Raw genomic sequence first — 21,433 nt, forward strand, 5'->3', positions numbered from 1 at the left:
CTATGGATTCATACAATGGGTATAGATGGTGAGATGTTTAAATATATTCTCACCTTGTCGGCTGCTCCAAACATGTTGTGCTGAGAGTAACATACAATTTGAGCAGCAACAAGAAATACTGCTTTGATACACATGGATTATGTTGTTACTGACTTCATAATATTTATGCCGATAGGGTGTAACTTGGATTTTACATCATAATATGTGGATTTTACAAATATTATATACATGTTGTACATTCTGCATCAACAGTGTGTGAAATTGCAATAGTATTCAACTGTAATACCCAACGGGCACGCATTCTAACAAGTCATTCTTGTGGATGAATTTGAACATCGAAGGTTAAACAATTTTAGAAACGCTCGTAAGCCGTCTTAAAAGGTAGGATTGGACCAAAGAACACAAGCCTGCTTGGACTCATTTATAGGGATGTTAACTTTATGGATTCATATAGTGGATATGGATGGTGAGATGTTTGAATAATTGTCGTCTGCTCTAAAATTGAGAGTAACATATAATTTGTGCAGCACCACAAAATACTGCATTGATACAAAGGATGATGATGTTACTCACGGGGTTACTCACTTCCTAATTTTTATGCAGATTGGGTGTAAGTTTGATTTTGCATCTTAATATCTGGAATTAAAAAACCCGTTTCAACAGTGTGTGAAATTGCAAAATCGTTAATTTTGTGATTAATTTGTATCGTATGCTTTAGTGAAGCAAAAATGAATATACATACTCTACGCTGTGGCACACATGGTTAATACTACCTCTGATCTGGCTAAATATTTATCTTTGCTATCATTTTGACTACTGTCGTCTGCTCGAACATCCAAAACAGATACACATATTTAATTTTATCGTCTGTTTCGTTGGAGTAGACATTAATATACATATTTATATTATACTGAACATATCGAACCTACACTATGACACACGTGGTTAGTAATATATACATTTGGTCTGGCCAAATGTGTAGTGCTTTAATATCGCACACCGGATTCAGCTCATCACGTGTGTTTCCACTGATACAGAATGATGCGCGAGATGAATTGGACACAGTATACTTAGTTGTCACAGAGGCGGTGTGGTGATCAAGTGTCTTATTATCTTGGATTTCATGGCAGCGTATTTGTGATTTGTAATATACACGCTGGCAGAGCACACCGTTGTTAATCAATCTGTTGAAATAGAGCTGACTTAATTGTGATATACGTAAGATATGTTAGTGTCAACACTCAACTATGTCCAGACCGACTGAATTTATAACGAGCGATCTGTTAAATTCTACCATGAGTTCCGTCATAATGTCGCAACAAACTACGGCAGTAGAACCTGGTGGTAATCCGCTCATCGAAATACGGAATACTTTATGTATAACAATATTTATCGTCATAAGCTTTATACTTTGTAAAGGGTCCTACGATTGTCTGCGACAATGGAGACTACGTCTCAATGTTGTTATCGTTGGTTCAGGTCCAGTTGGGCTGACTGCAGCTCTTATTTCGGCTTATAGTAAGCGAGTTGCAAATATTATCGTTTTTGAAGAGAAAAATCGCGCCCAATTATTTGCGAGACCACAACAGATTGCCTTAGACTCTTCCTCTATAAGCTTTCTCAAGACTCTTCACGTGGATTTTGATAATATTGAAGGTTGCTGGCAGCATGATAGATTTTATACAAGAATTGGAATATTTCAGGAGTATTTATTGAGCAAATTGGAACGACTTGAAGACGCTAATGTCCAGATAAAACTAGGAACTAAGGTAAGTGTATAATGCTGGTACCTCGATCTAACCATGATCTAACCTCCTCGCAGTTTGTTTTTTGTTGCAACATCACATTCTGCTCCTTTTGTGGCAGCATTAATGGCTTAGTGACTTTCTCAACAGGCGCACCGAAGAAAATTAGGATATATGGGAAAGACAAATGTAAGAGAAAATGGGGGGAAACCGAATAAGAAAAGAGGAAAATAATAAAATTAAGCAAGTAAAGGGAAAGAAAAGAAGAATTAAATATTAATAAAGGCAAAGAAAAAATAGACCGGTTCTATTTTAGAAATTAAAGGGTCAATCGGCACGTTTACGCAAAAGCTGGTCACCAAATTATTTGTGTTAATTTTTGGGTATGTTGAATTTCAATATTGTGTCTGCGAGCTGTATTTGAACCCCATGATATAAAAAAGGACCCCCTAAAACCTATCATGCTATATGATCATATTGGTGGCAAAATTATACATGTTCCAAATTCACTACAACCATACCAAATTATTCTTCTTGGCCTAAGGATGTAAATATGAGGCTGGTCCACGGTCAATTAATGTTGTACAGGGGTGAAAAATTACAGTTGCTCCGATGGAGGCAAATTGTTCCACAAGTTTATGGGATTCAGGAAAAGAATATGTTTTGCTATCTGCGATGTGAAATTCAGAAGATAGATTGATAGATAAATAAATACAAAGACCATTGGATCCTATTGGATCCTACAGATCTTTTAATAATTTTTTACGGAAGTTGGAACAACTTTGACTTTTGACACATGTACAACAAGCATATCGACTTTAGACCTTTTGTGCCCCATACCTTCTTACTGTAGATCGTACGCGCACATGCTTTACATTTCTGGGATGCGTACGGCCAGACGAATAATTTTGATATGTTTAAAAGTGTTATTGGAATAAATAATTTTTGCCCCCTATATGATCCTGTGAGCCCGGCATGAGAGGTGTGCCCATCCGCAGCAATTCAGTCTGTACGACTGATATTACTTCTCCTATTTAAATTAATATAATACTCATGTACTCCTTCTCCCTCTCCTACTCCGATTCCTCCTTCCACTACTCCTTCTCCTCCGACTACTCCTTCCACTAGTCTTCCTCCTACTCCGACTCCTCCTTCCACAACTCCTTCTCCGACTACTCCTTTCACTACTCCTCTTCTCCTTCCACTACTCCTTCTCTTCCTCCGACTAATCCTTCCACTACTCCTCCGACTACTCCTTCCACTACTTCTACATGCTACCACTATTAGTTCCATAATCATTATTGCCAACCTTTTCAAGGTTAATTATTATAATAACAACTCTAACAACAGCAAAAAGTTTCATAACGTTTGTAATAATTATTATCATAATGAGGCTTCTATCTTAATGAGCTGAAGTTACTTATTAAAAGGTTAATCATTATGTATGTCTTATTTTGATAAGGCGCTCTCAGCCGGTTACTGAAGGCAATTTCCGACAATTGCAATTAATATACCTGTGCTAACAACATTTTCATGTGATTGACAATGGAATAATTATAAGCGTAATATGATTGCCTTATGTATGCTATTCATAATTATTCATTACTTAACATTGTATAATTTCAATGAAACGCATGTATACGAGTTTCATGATTTACAGGTTTTTACAACATTATAAATGTAGACTACGATTTATAAGTATTATTACAATAGCCCCAGACTAAATTTCAGATAAAAGTGCTGGGGCTACAATAATGTTATACTTATGTCCCGACTTATGTTTGATAAAGTAATAAGAAATATTATGACAGGTACTCTGGTGTTATTACTTTATTAAATGTAGTGATCAGTACCTACGGGCATTTTTCTTGACTCTCTTGATTTTTTACCCCGTATGTAACCAGCAAATCGTTTTTCATGAATACAAACAATGATTGATAGTTGGAACAGTATGAAAATAAAACTGTGAACATAAAGTCAATGATATGCCTTTATGGGTAACTCTACCAGACGGTATAAAACATAGGAAAAGAGTAACAAATAGCAAGAAAATGTTCAAACAAACTTTTTTTATCATGAAATGTTAGAAATAACTTTAAATTTAGCTAAATTAAATTTAAACTATATGTAATAGCGCCCTCTATTTGCACACAAATATACAGTTTATAGAATAAAAATTACCACAATAAGCAGAAAAAGAAGATAAAAGTGATAAGGAAACAAAAATCTATGTTAAAAATAGCAAAAAATACTAATATATCATTGTGTAATACCTACTGGTATTGCACAGGTCTAGAAATGAACATTACAGTATATAATGTTTTGTTAGAAAATTTAATATATGATCACATGACAACTAAATTCATATATCGGTGTAACGTATCTCATATCCTTCTTGCTTCCCTTTCAAATTTCAAGAATTTCTCGTAAAAAGTAGTAGTAGTATGGTGTACCAACAATTTTCATTTCGAAGCAAGTTCACCTTTCTATATAGATGAATAGGTTTTGAAATCTAAAATTCTTTACTTGGAAAAGTATTTGAGGACATCTTTGATGTCGATTATTGAATGTCAGAAGGTCGTCTGTGTAACAAAGTAACATTCGACCTTTTTGCATTCAAGCTTCAATATTGTTCATTGCAATAAAAACCACTTCAGGATGACATTTCGTGTGGACCATGAATACAAACAATCCAGCAAATTCTGTTAAGAAAATTGTGATGTAATCCCGGGGATGTAATTCAGGTTGGTATTTCGTGTGGACCATGAATGCCAAAAAGCCAGCAAATGTTGTAGTCACGACCGTGAATAAATCATGTAGTACACACGTTGCGCAGCAATGTTTACATGAAACCTTAGAAGCCATAATGGATTGAAAGGTGTAACGATGTGACCAGCATAATTAAGCTTTGCAGATGCAAAGGGAAAAACGAGTTTTACGTTGTCCATTTCCCTATGGGATTTGAAGCATCTTAAAAGATGAACATCTTTTTGAGCATTGCCCATCCTCCTATCCTACTCAAACTATATTAGGAGGGCGTAATTAGTTGGTCACACGCTTTTCAATATGAATTGTTCCGTTTGAAGATGTTGACACTGGATCACCTCGGGATTCTGAATTGAAAAAGCGCTATCCAACGATCACGTACTTGACAACCCTTTTACTACGGCCTTATGAACAGCATTAAAACCAATATCAGTAGCAACAATAGCCCACAATAGCAACAAAATCAGCAGTAACACCACTAAAACAACATTAAAAACAACAACAGCAGTAACAAAAAAAAACACATAAACACAAAAAACAAAAAACAAAAAAAAAAACAAAAAACAAAAAACAAAAAACAAAAACAAAAACAAAAAAAAAAACAAAAAAAAAAAAAAAAAAACAAAAACAAAAAAAACAAAAACAAAAACAAACACAATAAAAACAACAGAACCAGAATGCTGATACTCGAACTTGAAACGTCCAATATTCAGGAGCATACCATGGCTTTTAGAGTATAAACTACTTTAGAAATCACTGCGTGATGCTAATATGTGATGCGATCAAGCAAAATCAGTCGGAACTCGGAAATATTAAATTTTCTGTTCCTAATAGGATAGTAAAAAAGCATTTACAAATCTGCATTTGCCAGAAAACCACATTGAAATTGAACAACCAGTTCCAAAGATATGAGCAATTCAATATTTGTTTAAACAAGAGGAAACAAAAGGAAACATATATCAATATATCCGAGTTCCGACTGATTTTGCTTGATCGCGTCACATAAGTGACCATCCAGCACAACTGAGCCCTGAAGTCGCCAATCATCATTTTTGAGATATTCAACCAAAATATTCTGTTTGAAATTAGCTTTAAAATGATGTATATCATGTCTATAGTACTTGACATTTAAGTAGTGAAAAATCAATAAAACAATCAATAAATCCTTTGTTTCCTATTGTTTATTGTTAAGTTCAATGGAGCATATCTCAATAGTGGCACTGGAGACATCCGCGCTCAGTTGTGGTGGATGGTCACATATGTGTATTATTTCCATCTAAAAGACGGGTCACGTCTTTGCATATGTTGCTCCAATTTGTTTGAATTTGACGCAAACAGGTTCAATTATTTCTGTCACGATCTAGATCAGTTGTATTAATTTAATTAGTGTAGCTGGTGCACAGTCCATACCTAATTCCCTTGCCGCGGTAAATTACTCAGTCTTATAGATCGAGTATATCAATTTAAGGATTGTTCAATATAGGCAATTTGACTAATACAAGGGTCATTCAAAAAGTTCTGTTGCATGTCTCATAACTCTGGTTCTGCACAGGTAGCTTATTGAAACTATGCATGATTACACATTGATTATTATCGCCCTACGACACTTATAGCAATACAATGTACATGAACACAGAACCAAAACTAGATTTTGTACCTGATATGGTATTATCTGTTTCTGATGACATCTCTGTCCCTTTGAAGAGGTGCTAGAGTGATTTGATGAGGCATGTGCCCTGTTCAAATCTTAGCCAATCAATGCTGTATTGATTGCAGATTTATTTGTTTCATTGCACTCACATACACACACCTCTTCTAACAGTAAATTAATTTATCCAGCGTAATCATCGCAAATAAATAACGCTTTACAGAAAAAAAGTAGGGTTATATAAAGGGTATAGACACGTTTTTATAACATTCAGTAAACATTATTTTTTGAAAACGTGATGAAATAACATTGTAACCAAATGTTATTTAACTGTTGACAAAATATTTTGCGAAAATGATTTGCCTCAAATATTTTACAATAACATCTTAAAAATGTGTTCATGACCTTTATATAACCCGAGATTTAAATATTGTTAAAATGTTTTGAATAAACGTTTTAAAGTTTTAAGAACATGTTTGTGTTTGCTGAGACGTCACAAGGTGTCACCGTACCTGGAATGTATAACAACAAGTGCACAAATACACGAACGCAATATGATTCTCGTTTTGTTTTCCAGATTTGTAAGTCTCATTTCCAAATGTATTTACAATAACAAATGGACTCAAGTTTCTATTCATGTTTTTATTCATTTCCCTGACTCCCATGAGACTCAAGTCATCAAACGCAATAACGTATTGAGATGGATGGTAAAACTATAGTGTTTCTTTTTTATGAATAGTTAATACATCTAATAAATAGCCTTGACATGTCTTCTTTCGTAGAATGATTTCCAATTCTCCCTAAACAAGTCAGGTAATTATCAGGAAAACAGCTCTCAGATACAAATTGCCAAGTTCTATTTAGTGAAGCACTTAACCTATACCTTGTACGTGTAATTACCTCCATTTCAATGTTATTGTGGTCAATAAACAAACGCATCTTAAAGATACGTGTAAGTAATGTATTCAGGAGATACAAGAGCATACACAGAATATAACGTGTTTGGTGCAATTAGACCGTAAAGATGCATTTAGTAAGTAATTGCACATATTTTTGAGTTAGTGAAAAAGGTAACAACCGCGTTGAATGTTTGTGTTGGTGTCCAAAAACTAAAAAGTCTTTACAAATATTGTGATTCCACATGAAGATGCGAATACGGACAATCAAATGAAGATGCAAAGAAACAAACAAAACAAAAAACAACATAATGAATAATATGATTTTCTGCATTCAGGTACAAACTTGGATTTGGATTAGCTTTTCTGGACCTGAAAACAATTTGATTGAGTTGTATTTTATTATTGTTTGATAAAACAAACGACACTACTCGATAGTATTTTAAATTCTAAGAAAGGAGTTAAAATGTCCTGATATTAATGTACCGTACATATTTAACTGTTATCGCTCACGCTCGTTCAGTCATTTATTAAAAACGACTTTGAACTTTGATAATGCAAAGACATTTGAATTTACACCCATCTTTAAAGATTTCCGACTCCACATTACAGATTTATTTGAGTTAACTCTGGGCAATTGTTTTAAAGGGCAAATTAATTTGCATTTTATTTTACTTTCATCTCAAAGGTTTGCTTCACTTTACCCAGGCATGATTATTATTTTGGAGTTAATTTGCACCATCAGTTTGTATTCTAGAACAAAAATGTTGGTTACAGTTACCCATAGCAGAGTGCACGTCTTCCGGGTAAATAACCACCAAATCCTTGTTATATTTTGTTTTCATACCATCTAAAAGAAACATATTTGAGACTTAAAATGTCACATGAAATATGAAAAAAATGGCTTCTTTAACAAATGCCTTAATCTGCATATTAGTGGGAAATAAGGCTGTCATCGAGTTACCCACCATTAAACTGTTTACGCGGATGCAATACTTATTGATATAACGGCCAGATATGGAAATATCAGTTTCGAGTCTTTATTGACGCAATCTAATTACAAACGATAAAAGGGTTTGCTGGAAACTTATTATGTCTTCGGTCTGAGCAGAGATAAATAAGTTCCTGTTTCACATTATTATTGACGAATGATCATTTCACTTTAAGTTTTGGCTTTGGCAACAAATGCATAGATTCAGCAAAACCATACAAAAAACATTTGTTCCCTTCTGGGCATTTCTCGAAAATAATACGTGACGCGAATTTAGGTTTTTTGGAATTACCTTGGCAGTGTGCAGATGGTTCTGTCTGAGATTAAGGCAGGTTAAAAAAAAAGTAACATTTTTCATACAATTATTATTAGACCGTGCATTATGGCTTTAACGTAAGCAACACTTAAGGACAAAACAAGTCGGCCACCTCAATACCTTTTGCTTTCTTTTACGGAACTTGTAATTAAGAAATGATCACTGCCTATTCTCCATAACCTTTTCTGTAACACATTTTAATCAGTGATTATGATAGAGCTGAAGTCTCATACATTTGTAGGATTTTTAGTTTCTATTTTTGGTTATCTTCCCACTCGCTGCATTTTATACTTATGCATTCTGTCACATATTTACCACCTCTCACTTTGCGTTTTACTTTCCTTTCCGATTTTTTTAAATCCTCTCCTTCAAATTCTTTTAGAATATCTCATATCAAATACTGTGTCTTCAGATACCTACTTAAGCATTCTTTTTCTCCTCCCAACTACACTCTTGTGCTTTCTCTTTCTACGTGGTCACTCTCCCTTCTATCAGTAATATCGTATTTCTTTTTCACTCTCTGTCAATTTTCAACCGAAAAGAAGATGCTGTATTTCATCAAACACATTTTTCCTAGGTTCTCCTTATCAATTTATCATCAAGGATATCGCACTTCCCTAGGCAGACCTTGGACTTTACTCAAAGCTATTGTCAATGGATAAAACTGTCAAAACTGATTTTAAGTAGATTGATCACCGTATAAGCTTATAGGGACATTCACAGATGTTGTGTTACAAAATAGTTACGCGAATTGTCTTTATTGTAATGTTTGAGGAAAGTCATTTTGGCATGTCACAGTAATGATATTGTGTCTGTGTGCAACGTGATATTATGAAACTAGGTTTACATATCTGTGACGTGTCATGTCAAAATCAGACACTTTTGGGCAGGTTATACATTTTGAGGTTTTTACAAATCTTAAATATAGAGATATTTTGCTCCATAACGCCATTTTAATCAGTGATTATGATAGAGCTGAAGTCTCATACATTTGTAGGATTTTTAGTTTCTATTTTTGGTTATCTTCCCACTCGCTACATTTTATACTTATGCATTCTGTCACATATTTACCACCTCTCACTTTGCGTTTTACTTTCCTTTCCGATTTTTTTTTATCCTCTCCTTCAAATTCTTTTAGAATCTCTCATACCAAATAGTGCGTTGTCAGATAACTACTGAGGCATTCTTTTTCTCCTGTCAATTCTCAACCGAAAAGAAGATGCTGTATTTCATCATACACATTTTTCCTAGGTTCTCCTTATCAATTTATCATCAAGGATATCACACTTCCCTAGGCAGACCTTGGACTTTACTCAAAGCTATTGTCTATGGATAAAACTGTCAAAACTGATTTTAAGTAGATTGATCACCGTATAAGCTTATAGGGACATTCACAGATGTTGTGTTACAAAATAGTTACGCAAATTTTCTCAATTGTAATGTTTGAGGAAAGTCATTTTGGCATGTCACAGTAATGATATTGCGCATGCGTCACGCCACTCAGCGGCATGCGACATGATATTATGAAACTAGTTTTACATATCTGCACAGAATCTGTGAATAGTTCTTTAATAGGACTTGATTGAACTATTCTTTAAATATAATACCGAAAACATCTTAATTATCATTTAAAGCTGTCATAGACCGAAAAGGGATAAAATGCTGATTTTAAAGAGACATTGCACTTCAGAGCTCGTCTTTCAAACTCGTATTCTCATCTCCTTCGATACGGTAAATTGAAATATTTGAGGAACCCATCTTCCCTATTAATAGAAACGTTTCACTTTTCGCCCTTGTCCTTGTCACATTTTAATTATGACTTTCATTGCAATTGTATGCATGGTGATCTTGAAGACAAAAGCAAATCAATACACTTGCTATGCTCTTGAAGACATCAGCACGTTTCCCCTAATAATAGAACATGTGTGTCACACTTCAATCTTACACTTAAAGCCATATTATAACATATTCAATCAAAATAGATTAGCATTTCTTTATCATAAAATATTAGCTTTTACTGTCAGATATATCCCCTTTTATTTTTGAGCCGAACAACTACGCCAAAGCAAAGAAAATTGGAATTTAATACCAGCGCACATGTCGCCAATACGTACCACTCCTTCGGTCATGTTGTGGTACGACCCTTTATTGTGTATATCACCGTCCCGCACGCCGTGTACGTACTGTGTGTTATGAACATCGTGTATGCGTTCGACTAATAATTCCATCGTAATAATAAAGCGCCGGTTCCGGCGTTTTATTCAAAATCCCGGATTTTGACAAAACTACAGCACCTAGAGTCTTGATTTTTGCAGGGTATATTGGTTTAATAAAGTACAATTTAATAAAAAAAAAAAGGAATTTTAAAAATTCAGTGAGGGCGTCTTCCTCAGCAAATGTTATAATATGGCTTTAACTCTTCAATCTGATATTTTACTTTTTAGTCAGGCAGGGTAACAACAAGTTAGGGAACAGAACAAAATCACAATACAGGGCATGCAGATATTTTAGGCTACTATGATATAGTTTAGAATATAGGGCCAAAATATAGACTTATATGGAACCCATTTAAAACTGGGTTCAAAGTTTACATAAGGGAATTTTTAAAAGAGATCAGACTATGATAGAAACAACACCAATGTATTCCTTAGGCCATACGGATTCAAGAAAGTAATTAACTGTGATGAACCGTAAAAAGGTCAAAGGTCACGTTTTGCATTTCATAGCATAAAATGTGAAGAACAAAATGTTCAATTGTTTTTTCAAAACGGTCTCAAATTCTCCCTCTTAACAGAACAATTTAAATGAACAATTCACATTATACCGTATAATTCCATTTACAAGCATACTTTTATGCTTCTAAATGAGTGCTTTTGACGAACAAAACGAAAGACAGAGACCCGTGCAAAAATATCTAGTTTGAGCAACTTTATTACTGATACAGGTGACTGTACAGACATGTATTATTAGACCAATCTATTGAACATTCTATTGTAATGTTTTTGTGGGGGTGTCTGACTTTGTCTCGTTCGTCACAAAACACTTATTTAGAGGCATATACCGTATACCGTTCACATCAAATATGGTCAATTAAGACCATCAATTCCGATTGATGCTTATTGATGATGACATTTATTATGAGTCAAGACTATTAAGATACGCTTTCCACTTAAGAATAAAGATAGCAATAATATAGCAAGAAGTAAATAAACATATCTCACATGAAGTACTTGATAATTTCTGCAGACATCTTAACGCTGTGTGACATTTAAACAAGAATAGTAGGCTACATATGCCACCTGTTTGAGACCAATTGTGAAGAACTTGATGTATAGGATTTCTCCGTATTAAATGTCAGCAACGTGAGTACCAGGTGCACCAAGGGTATTAAAAAAGACATTAAAGATGCTATAGCCACGTTATACTAAATGCATGAGAGATTTCTTTGCCGAAAATATAGTACTGAATAAAAGTAAAAGTAACACAATTCATTCTAGAAACAAAAGATACAACCTATTTTTGTGTGACTAAATTCAGATAATACAATATTCTGATAATAAGGCACCAGAGCCAAGTTTGTTCAATCTTTGGATCGACCGCCGATACTTCTTCGATGCTTGTAATTAATGAGCTATCAACTAATTAATCAAAAGTAATGGTAGCATTGTATGGGACAATGCATCACGTATAAAGATTAGATATTACAACAATTGATAATAGCTTATTATAAGTAATTTGGTTGTATTGCCTATTAACGGCATCTAATTTTGACAAATATTACGGTAGCATCTTTAATAATACGATAAACTGGGTTACACCGTAAAGATGAAAAATGCAAGCAAAATTAAACTTTCCAGCACTGATCAATGAAATATGCTCTCCATCGAGATTTTTTTGAATCAAAGTGCAATGGATAGACATCAAACCAAGTTTTAATATAAGATGACACACCTATAATATCACCACATCCGTAGATGCACAAGATATCCACCGATGCTTGAGTTATTGAGGGAATTTCCTGAGGCTTGTATACTCCTCACACTCTTTAATCAACTGCTGACAAATATTTCGCTTTTGTTGCTCGCCGGCTATAGAACACTCTTACCTGCTTCTCTGCGCTCTGCAGCATCACTTCAAAATTTCAAGAATGAACTCGAAAGTCACCTTTTCACATACTGTATCTTTTAATGTTGCATGCTTATATTGTGTTTTTGGACTCGGATGCAACTTTTAAAACGGCCTCCTGTCTTACATATTTAACCATTGTGACCGAACGCATTGGTGTGTCACGCTATAAATCGGTCCACATATGTAAAGCAAATAAGGCTACACATGCTACTTAACATATTTTTTTACATTTCGTAAAGTTTGGTTTCCATTTATTTCAAATAATTTTAGGGGGAACTTATAAGTTGTGGATACAATAGTTTAAAAGCATTCCACACGGAGAGTAAGAAATGTTACATAATTATGCAAGTACATAACATCAGATAATTCATTTGGCCAAAAGATAAACAAACAAGAAATAATATGATAGTTATTGATATAAGTCCTTTGTTACACTTTTTACTATTAGACGAAGAGTCTTATTGAAATAACAATCTCAGAAGTGTCTGTTTAACGAGCAGTCGTACACTTTAATATGAAGCATTGTTTCTTTACCTTTAAAACCTTTAAAACCGGGTCTAGCATAGCAAATACAAATATTTCTTTCCAGTTCCATGAGATGGTACCTGACACGAGTTCTTTTAATGATCTCATTCTGCCAGATTGAATCAAGATGTACGTATGTTTTGTTGTCTGCACACTTCTTCTTCTAAAAGCTTTGAGGGATGGAGTCTTACAAATCCTCATTTATGCGTTTGACAGCAAGTGTTTAAAAACTCAAATGGACTTTTAGAAACGTTAAGAAGAAACATAGGAAATCGAACTTAGAAAAACCTCGGTTATACATAATTTAGTTGCATTGATAAAATAATCAAAAAATTTATTTTCATATTATGTTAAGTTCTGAAGGTTTTGTTTTTCAAAGTTTTCACTCATTCATGTCTCTTTAAAATGAGAAGTTACACAAATTACACAAGTACATGAGATCATTACTGATGCTTAATCGTTTCCCCAGCTGATGCTTAGTTGTTTAACGATTAAGCACCAGTAATGATCTCATGTACTTGTGCAATTGCGTATTATATGTTTGTGTGTATTGTATACCTCGACTGCTTACATTAGACCCAGTTTGAACCACCGTTCATCAGTAGGAGCTGGTATCCCAATGGAAAGAGCGTCCGTCTAGAAATCGGAAGGTTGTGGGTTTGAATCCCATGACGGCACATTCCCTTTCTTTTTTGTTTTAAGTTGGGGGTGTGTGCCGGTAGGGATTTGTGTTTATTTGTTGTCTTGTTTAATTGTAACCCTTTGGTTGGTAAACTATTCTTTCTTTCTTATTAATTATATTCAGTTTTCTCTTGTAGCGAGCAATCGTTCCCCATTGTGTTTATTTGGTTTGGGGCAGGATACGTAGCCCCACTCCCTACTTTAATCGCCGATCAATTAAAAATCATCGTAAATACCGTAAGCAGTCACCTGCCTTTTTTCAGGGACTTTGATATTATCTCAAATTTGTCACATTTCACTCAAGTGCCATTTTTCCAGTATATACAAAAATATCACTCATATTACCGCCCGTGCCATTGTAAAGGTTGTGGCGTTGTGAATTAAAAAATAACAAAACAGCATGAACTTTAATGTACGTAGATAATTATGGACAGACACTGTAATCTGAAATATAAATACTATATATTGCAGATATTTACTAACATCTGTTTTTAAAGAAGCTTGAGCGGTTATTTGAAATAATTTGAAAATGAGCCGTACTTATAAACATCAAAATACACGAATCGCCATATTTCTGACTGTATCTAGGGCGGTTCTCTAATTTTACATGTCTTAGTACCGACAAAATGGTATGTTGTAAAATAAGTAAGTAAAATACGCTGATAATTTAGAAATGATCGTAAATTTCTTTGGGCATGTTTACTCTCTCAACACACATCTAGGGAATTTGATACATTGCTGTCGCCAATATCTATGTCTCTTCTCTTGAGAGTCAAAAATAAAAACACTTGCTGGCACTTACACTTCATCAAAAACATTGTGTTGGAAACACTCCACATCTGTATGATATTGAATAAATTTGAATAATCCATAAATTTAAATACATCAATTATTCACAAACAACATGCTCAATTGTATCTGTCTTCATCCGGGGAAAAACAAGATTAACCAACAACAATATAATATCGCTGTAGAAATCCTCGTAAATATCGTTGGTAAAGTTTACCTAAGCATCCCTGTCTTATCACACCTCTTATCTCGAGAATTTGATACGTTACCTTATATGCCACTTTTTTTACTTAAGATTGCAACAACAGTCCGTTTGTATATTTTGTTTTGTACAACATCCATTGCATGACACGGGAAGTTCAAGCATTTTGAATATTTTGTAAAGAGTATTTATCAGCAACAAGCAATAAAACGACACGATAAATGGGATACATTTTGTTGTACAATGTCTTTAAACAGTTGTGCTTGAGACTGAAAATATCTAAATACACTATGGGCCACAATGACCTCATCCCAGTTGCATAGTTCAATAACCTCAATTAAACAATCATACTGCAATATTTTGCAGAGTATGAGTCTTTGTATCCAAATTTTCAAACGTTAATTTAATGAAAATACAAATGTATAGAATTTATGTGCCCTGATAGATGAACATGTTGTGGATCCTAGTGATACCCCTATAATTCGTGGCGTGACCTTGATCTTAATGTTGCTATTAAAAACAGTGCTTTTATACTCGGAAATCATGTTATGCGATATATCATAAATTATAACAAAATATCGCAAAGAATATTGGGAAACCAATATTACTTATCTGATAGCGTGGGCTGTCAGAGAGCAGATAAAGATTTCCCTTCATAGAAAGGGCACTTCCGAAACTCAAACTACAGAAGGCTGTTGCTGCATAAGAATTGCGAGAGAGGCGTGCGAATTGTTTATTGTAGAATACAAGCGCTGTCATTTGCATCGTTAGTAAGTCTTCGCATGACCTTCATGTAGAATTAAAGGCAAGCCGATTTTTATAGATGTCTTTTCTGTTCAGCGCCAGGGGCTACTTTGAACAAGGTTATTTATAATGCTCAAATACGCTGCTATTGTCGGCATTGAGCAAAAATATTAAGGGTCGTTGTTGAACAACTAATTAGCAAAATTATAGTTAATTAGATATAATGATGCAGTTGAGTTCTCGCTGCTGCTTAAATCAAAGATATTGGAACACAATTTCTGTGCTTAAATGCTTAGGCTACTGTATGTATCAAGAGTAAAACAATTTTGAGTTTAATTGGTAGCATTCATCGATAAAATCAGATATGAGCTATTTTTATGTTACATATGTGTAACGGACTGAAATGATTTTGGGCTTAGTCTATTTAAATATATGTTAAAGATCCTAACCTTTTGAGTAGAAGCTCTTTTTTAGCTATTAATAAGAGGCCCCGTGAGGTGACATAGATCAAGTATAGTCGTTAAGACTCTAGTGACTAGGTCTTAAACCCTCGGACTCTGTGATTGCCTCTAATTCTTAGCCGCTATGGTTTTAATATAAGAACTTTATTGAGTACTCATCCGGGCTCAGAGGTTTAGTCACATTTGTTCATGAACATTCACTCTTATCACCGATATTAAGAAAACACTGTTTAGGAGAAAATTGTTTAACATTTTTTCCCTGATTACGATTTTTTTGCTTTAAACAGCATATATTACTCGTATTTTCTCAGGGCTAATCAGAGCAATAAAGTTCGCGCAACCCTTGTTTTAATCGAAGATTGATTAAAGAGTATACATACAATAAAATGGTAAACGATATCGACACGGCATTGCGTGGTGGCTGACGAGCAATGGTCATGAAAATTTGTCGGAATATCTGCTTCAATTTCAATACACATTATTCAGATGTGTTGCCTGGAAGCCCAGGATGATAATGAACTACCATGACAGGCGATTATGGAGAGGTTTTGGAAGTTTTACAGATCGAACTTGATTTGAATCTGTCAGCTCCGTGCAGTGTATATTCATACTGGGTACACGGCATTAGATACGCGATAGATGCACCATGTATAGTGAATAGTGTTGTGAAGACTTGTGCAACGAATAAAGAGACATTTTTATGCATTGATACACGTGAATATACGGGACGGTATCTGTCTGGTTTTTGATTGTTTTGGTCTGATCCTTCCCAAATGAGTATCTTGCTTTATAATGTTTATTAATGTCAAATGTATGGACTTCTTTGTGATGCCCGGTGTTACTATAAATGGGACGGAAGACATGCCGAAGGAAATTAGTCGTTAGCAGTGGATATCCAAGCAAATGTATGAAGAATGAAGAAAACGAATGCCCAATTTCATGGTCCCAATATAATCCATTAAATAAGTAAACAAAAATAAATATAGCAGCATGGATACTGATATTGGACTCTGTCATGTTTGACATTTGCTTAAAAAGTTACCTTTTTCAGAGTCATCATTGAGCAGCGACGTAGCTTGCGACACCATCACGGCGTCTTCATTCAGCGTAGTGATGTATTGTTTACAATCCTCCGGTCATATGATGGGTGGTCAAGTGTCAGCAGATCATTGTAGATGGCGGGCAGGTCGTATCCGGCATCCCTGTTGAGCGTGGGCTTTTGTGTCTTTATCTCTATGGCTGCCCTGATCTTCTTGTTCCAAAATGGTCTTCCCTGCCGATGACTTCCACATCTTCAATACTGATATCATGTTTATGATCAGCTTTGTGGTCACCAACTGCTGTTCGGGGGTGGTGGTTCTAGTATGTTCTTTGAAACGGGTGCCGAGAGATCTACTTGTCTCACCAACATAAGTGTTCTCACAATCGGGGCAACTGATTTTGTAGATTACACCACATTTGTTTGCTTTTGGGGTTTTGTCCTTCGGATGTACTAGGAAAGATCTGATGGTATTGACCGGTTTGTGGTAAGCGTTGACCCTGTGGTCACGGAAAATATAGGATAGTTTCTCAGAAAGTCCTTTGATGTATGGCAGCGGAACATTGATTTTCGCTCATACTGTCCGGTTGTTTCCTTGCGATCTTTCTTTTTCTTTGGTTTGGGGGTTTTAAGCATCCAGGACTTATAGCCGTTTGCCTTGAGTGCCTTGAAGACAAAAAAGCTCACGCTGAACAGGGATGCCGGATACGACCTGCCCGCCATCTACAATGATCTGCTGACACTTGACCACCCATCGGGAGGTCATGTGACCGGAGGATTGTAAACAATACGTCACTACGCTGAATGAAGACGCCGTGATGGTGTCGCAAGCTACGTCGCTGCTCAATGATGACTCTGAAAAAGGTAACGTTTTAAGCAAAAATAAATATATGTAAACAACAATGTGCTTAATTTTTGTAAACAACTTAGACGTTTAACTCGGGATGATTAACGCCGAATTTCGCTGTTTAATATGTCAAAAATTACAAATTTAACTAACCATTGATTAGGGTTCTTAAACCGTAAAGAGAGTTACAACTTTTAACCAATAAACGGGTTACCGCGCCATGTAGTGAACCCGTTGCTTACGATTGCATAAAAATAAGAGTGTTGCATACAGTTTCGAAATGAATAGGGATATTAACCACGGATCCATCCTAATGCAAAGACATAAATACCCTAAGAAAAGATCACTGCTGAGGCAGTGACCTAACTCTAAATCATACCCACTATCAGTAAAATAACTTCTTTTACGCAGATAAATAGTATGATGGCATCCAAAATCGTTAAATTTTATGTTGAAGGGAAGCTTTTCTTATCCAATGTTATGCAAAAGACGTGCCAGCAATAATAAGGGCGATGGTCAACATCTGAGAATACTGCAAATATTAACTACTATTTGCAAGTGTCTTTCTCTCGCGCGAGTATTGTTTATCAAGACGAAGAACTAGCGACGCTCCTCGAATAACAAGCAACTCCAGATGCAGATATTGTTGATATTTAGTGTCTCTCGTAAATCAGGGAACAGGAGAGCATACATTGCATTTGATATCAACTATTAATTTATACTTGTTAGTTTGGACGTTAGTAACAAACAGTGGCGGCGCTTATTTTGTTTGTACCCAATGACCCCCCTCCTTTTAAATAACGTTTTGTACCCGACAGGCCCCTACTTCGCGACTCCGGTAGGCACATACCCGTCACTTCTAAAGTCGAGTGGCCCCGGGAGAATAACCTGTCTTAAAAACAATATTTCCTCCCATGTTAGTTTGTTTATTCAAAAGCACGTGACATTAAGTGTGATGGTTACAGTGCAGTAGTTTTCAATTCCTGATTCTTGGCACTTGCGTCTTTCCATTGTCACCCATTTTCAATGTCTATATATAAAGTGCAATAATTGCTTTACTCATTATATTTTTTCTGGTGTTTTTGCTCGTTTTGTTATATACAACAGTAGAACAGTAGAATAAATTAAATATTGATTCGCCCCAGCAAGGTCAGTGTGCGGATATTGTTCTTAGAATAGTCCGAAAATGTATTTCGTTATATTTACTGTATTGTACCCCTGTATAATATTATTATGATTGATGAAATTGTAGTTGGAATTCGTGACTTCCTTAATATCGACAATCAGTAGATTATTACTCGTAGTGCTCCATTGGCTTTACATATTTGTTTCGGGAGGTTCAACAAACTCTATCAATCTTAAAATGTGTATATGGTAGGGTATGGTGACACGTGTTTTGTTTTGTTCCAACTTTGATTTAAAACAACATAAGCAATAAATCTGAAACACAGTAAGAGTCCTATTTTGGAGTACAAATGAGCTCGGTCCTTTTATGTTCGATAGTGCTATCCATCACATTTCGTGAATCAACTATTATGATATTTATTCCGCACTTTATAGTCGTGCGATAGGCAAGGCCTTTTTTTGGTTATTACGAAGCTGACTTATCATGTTCACTTAACTTGTACAGTCGAACGCAAATGAACTATGTGACGTAGAATGAAAATTTACATAACAGTAAGAATCAGTGAGTTCACGGAAACAAATCTTGATCGTTGGGGCCCGCCCAGCTATTTAAATATCAAAACAGTTATGTCATTTACTTTTTTCATTACCTCTATACCTCGCTGTGGCTGGGGTTAACATGCATGGTTAATAATTCAATTAACCCTAACTATTGACTTGAACTGAGCAACAGGAAATTGAATAACAACGATCTATAAGTAACGCAAATCGTATAAGCTTTACTATTAAAACTTTACTGTTAAAAACACCTTAAAGCACACTTGTTAGTAAACAACACTTACGCAAGCACTGTGGCATGTAAACCCGTCATTATCGTCACGCTGAATTCATTGTAACTTTCAAATTCGCGATTTTTTCTTCTACATTTTGTTTTATACCAACCATTATTTATACTTGTTAGTATGGACTTCAGTAACAAAGGTTTTCACTTGCCATAATTATACCAACACATACGGTCCTCATGTAAAATTTCAGCTTTCTATTTACGGTTGAACTCGATTGCAGAATAACCTAGCTTAAAAACAACGATTCCTCCCATGTGAGTATGCTTATAGAGGTTATCCGTGTTCTATAAGCTGCATATCCTATCAGCGACTGCTGATCTTGTTTAGGACTTTCAAAATAAGTACCTGCATGTGCAACCATGCCTGTTTCAAAATACCCCGCCAAAGTCATGCAGGTAGCTCCGACGTCGTGCATTGAATTGGTTTGAATGAAGAATACTACGGGAACAATCACTCTTGATAGAAGTCACACATGAGTAAAGTGGATAACCTCAAACTAACGCAACATTAAGTAAATACGTTTTCAATTCCTGATTTTGGGCACATACATACAAGGGGTCACTTACGTCTGTCCAATGTCACTCGATCAATCGCAAAATATTGTGTTCAGTAAATAGAATACGGATGATCGGAAACCTACACAATTTAGTTAATTTTCTTGTATTTTTCCGAATTGTGTTAATTAAAACAGGAGTAAATTAAACATTGATTGTTCCTGCAAGGTCAGTGTGCTTATCTTTCTCTAAGCATTACCTTTAATTAATTTAAAGCATTAATTGCTGATTTAATGATTAATGATTTGTAAAAACAAATTGGAAATCCGATCAGTTTTACATTATTTATTTTAATGTGCTTTAAAAAAAATAAATCAAATGTTCTTTTTTCGAACTTTTGATACACACTACAATTCTGGTCAAAAGCTTCCATTGGCTACAAAATTAAGCACAAAATAATGAAGTAGCTCCTTCTTTGTTCGATAGTGTTATGATAACAATAACCTGCAAAACAGCAAGCAGAAACGTACGTTGCTTCAATCAAATTAAAGCTTACTATAGACACTTCGTGATCATATTATGGGTTATTACTACGTGCCTCATTACACATAGCACTTCATTAGCTTTTGCACTGGCCTTTTGCCTTGCTGGGATTAACATGAATTGAGCAAGAGAAATTGAATTGCAACGATTAGAAGCAAAGCGTGTAAACTTTACTGCTAAACAAACAATATTGCTAAACAAACGTTGCTTTTTTAAATTGAAGCTTACTTTATTCTGAATTCGATGGGTAAATATTAGAATATATTATAGTTTAACATTCAGCATTGTTCAACTCTATTCCTCTATTTTTCTATTCATTAATAAAAAAAATGTAGAAATCGTAGCATCAAGTTTAAAATCGCAAAACAATTTCATAATAACACAGATTTCTGAATTCGATGCGAAAACTAAAATAGAATAGTCTTGTAATAAATATTAGGATATAAGTATAGTTAATATATTTGTAGAAAAAGTAATATGCCAGGCTTAGCATGACGTGATGAAAAGTAGAACAAATACAAGGAAAAGAAGAGTAAAGTTTCCAAAGTGCACATTAGTGACACGCTTGAGATGACACAGGAAAACAGTTCTACTGAAAGAATAGTTTGAATTTAAAATGATGGAAATGCGGATACAAAGAAGACGGGA

At 34.9% G+C, this 21,433-nt stretch overlaps 1 protein-coding gene across 1 annotated transcript in view; it reads left to right on the plus strand.

Annotated features, from left to right (window-relative positions):
• The first annotated feature begins 936 nt into the window (after nt 1-936).
• The window catches only part of LOC140146573 (uncharacterized), a 60,028-nt gene continuing 39,531 nt past the window's right edge, over nt 937-21,433 (plus strand). The window contains exon 1 of the mRNA XM_072168445.1: nt 937-1,769. Coding sequence (XP_072024546.1) covers nt 1,248-1,769 — 522 coding nt within the window. The 5' untranslated portion in view covers nt 937-1,247. The remainder of the gene's footprint in view (nt 1,770-21,433) is intronic.

The sequence above is a fragment of the Amphiura filiformis genome, chromosome 2, assembly GCF_039555335.1.
Source record: "Amphiura filiformis chromosome 2, Afil_fr2py, whole genome shotgun sequence".
Taxonomy (NCBI): Eukaryota; Metazoa; Echinodermata; class Ophiuroidea; order Amphilepidida; family Amphiuridae; genus Amphiura; species Amphiura filiformis.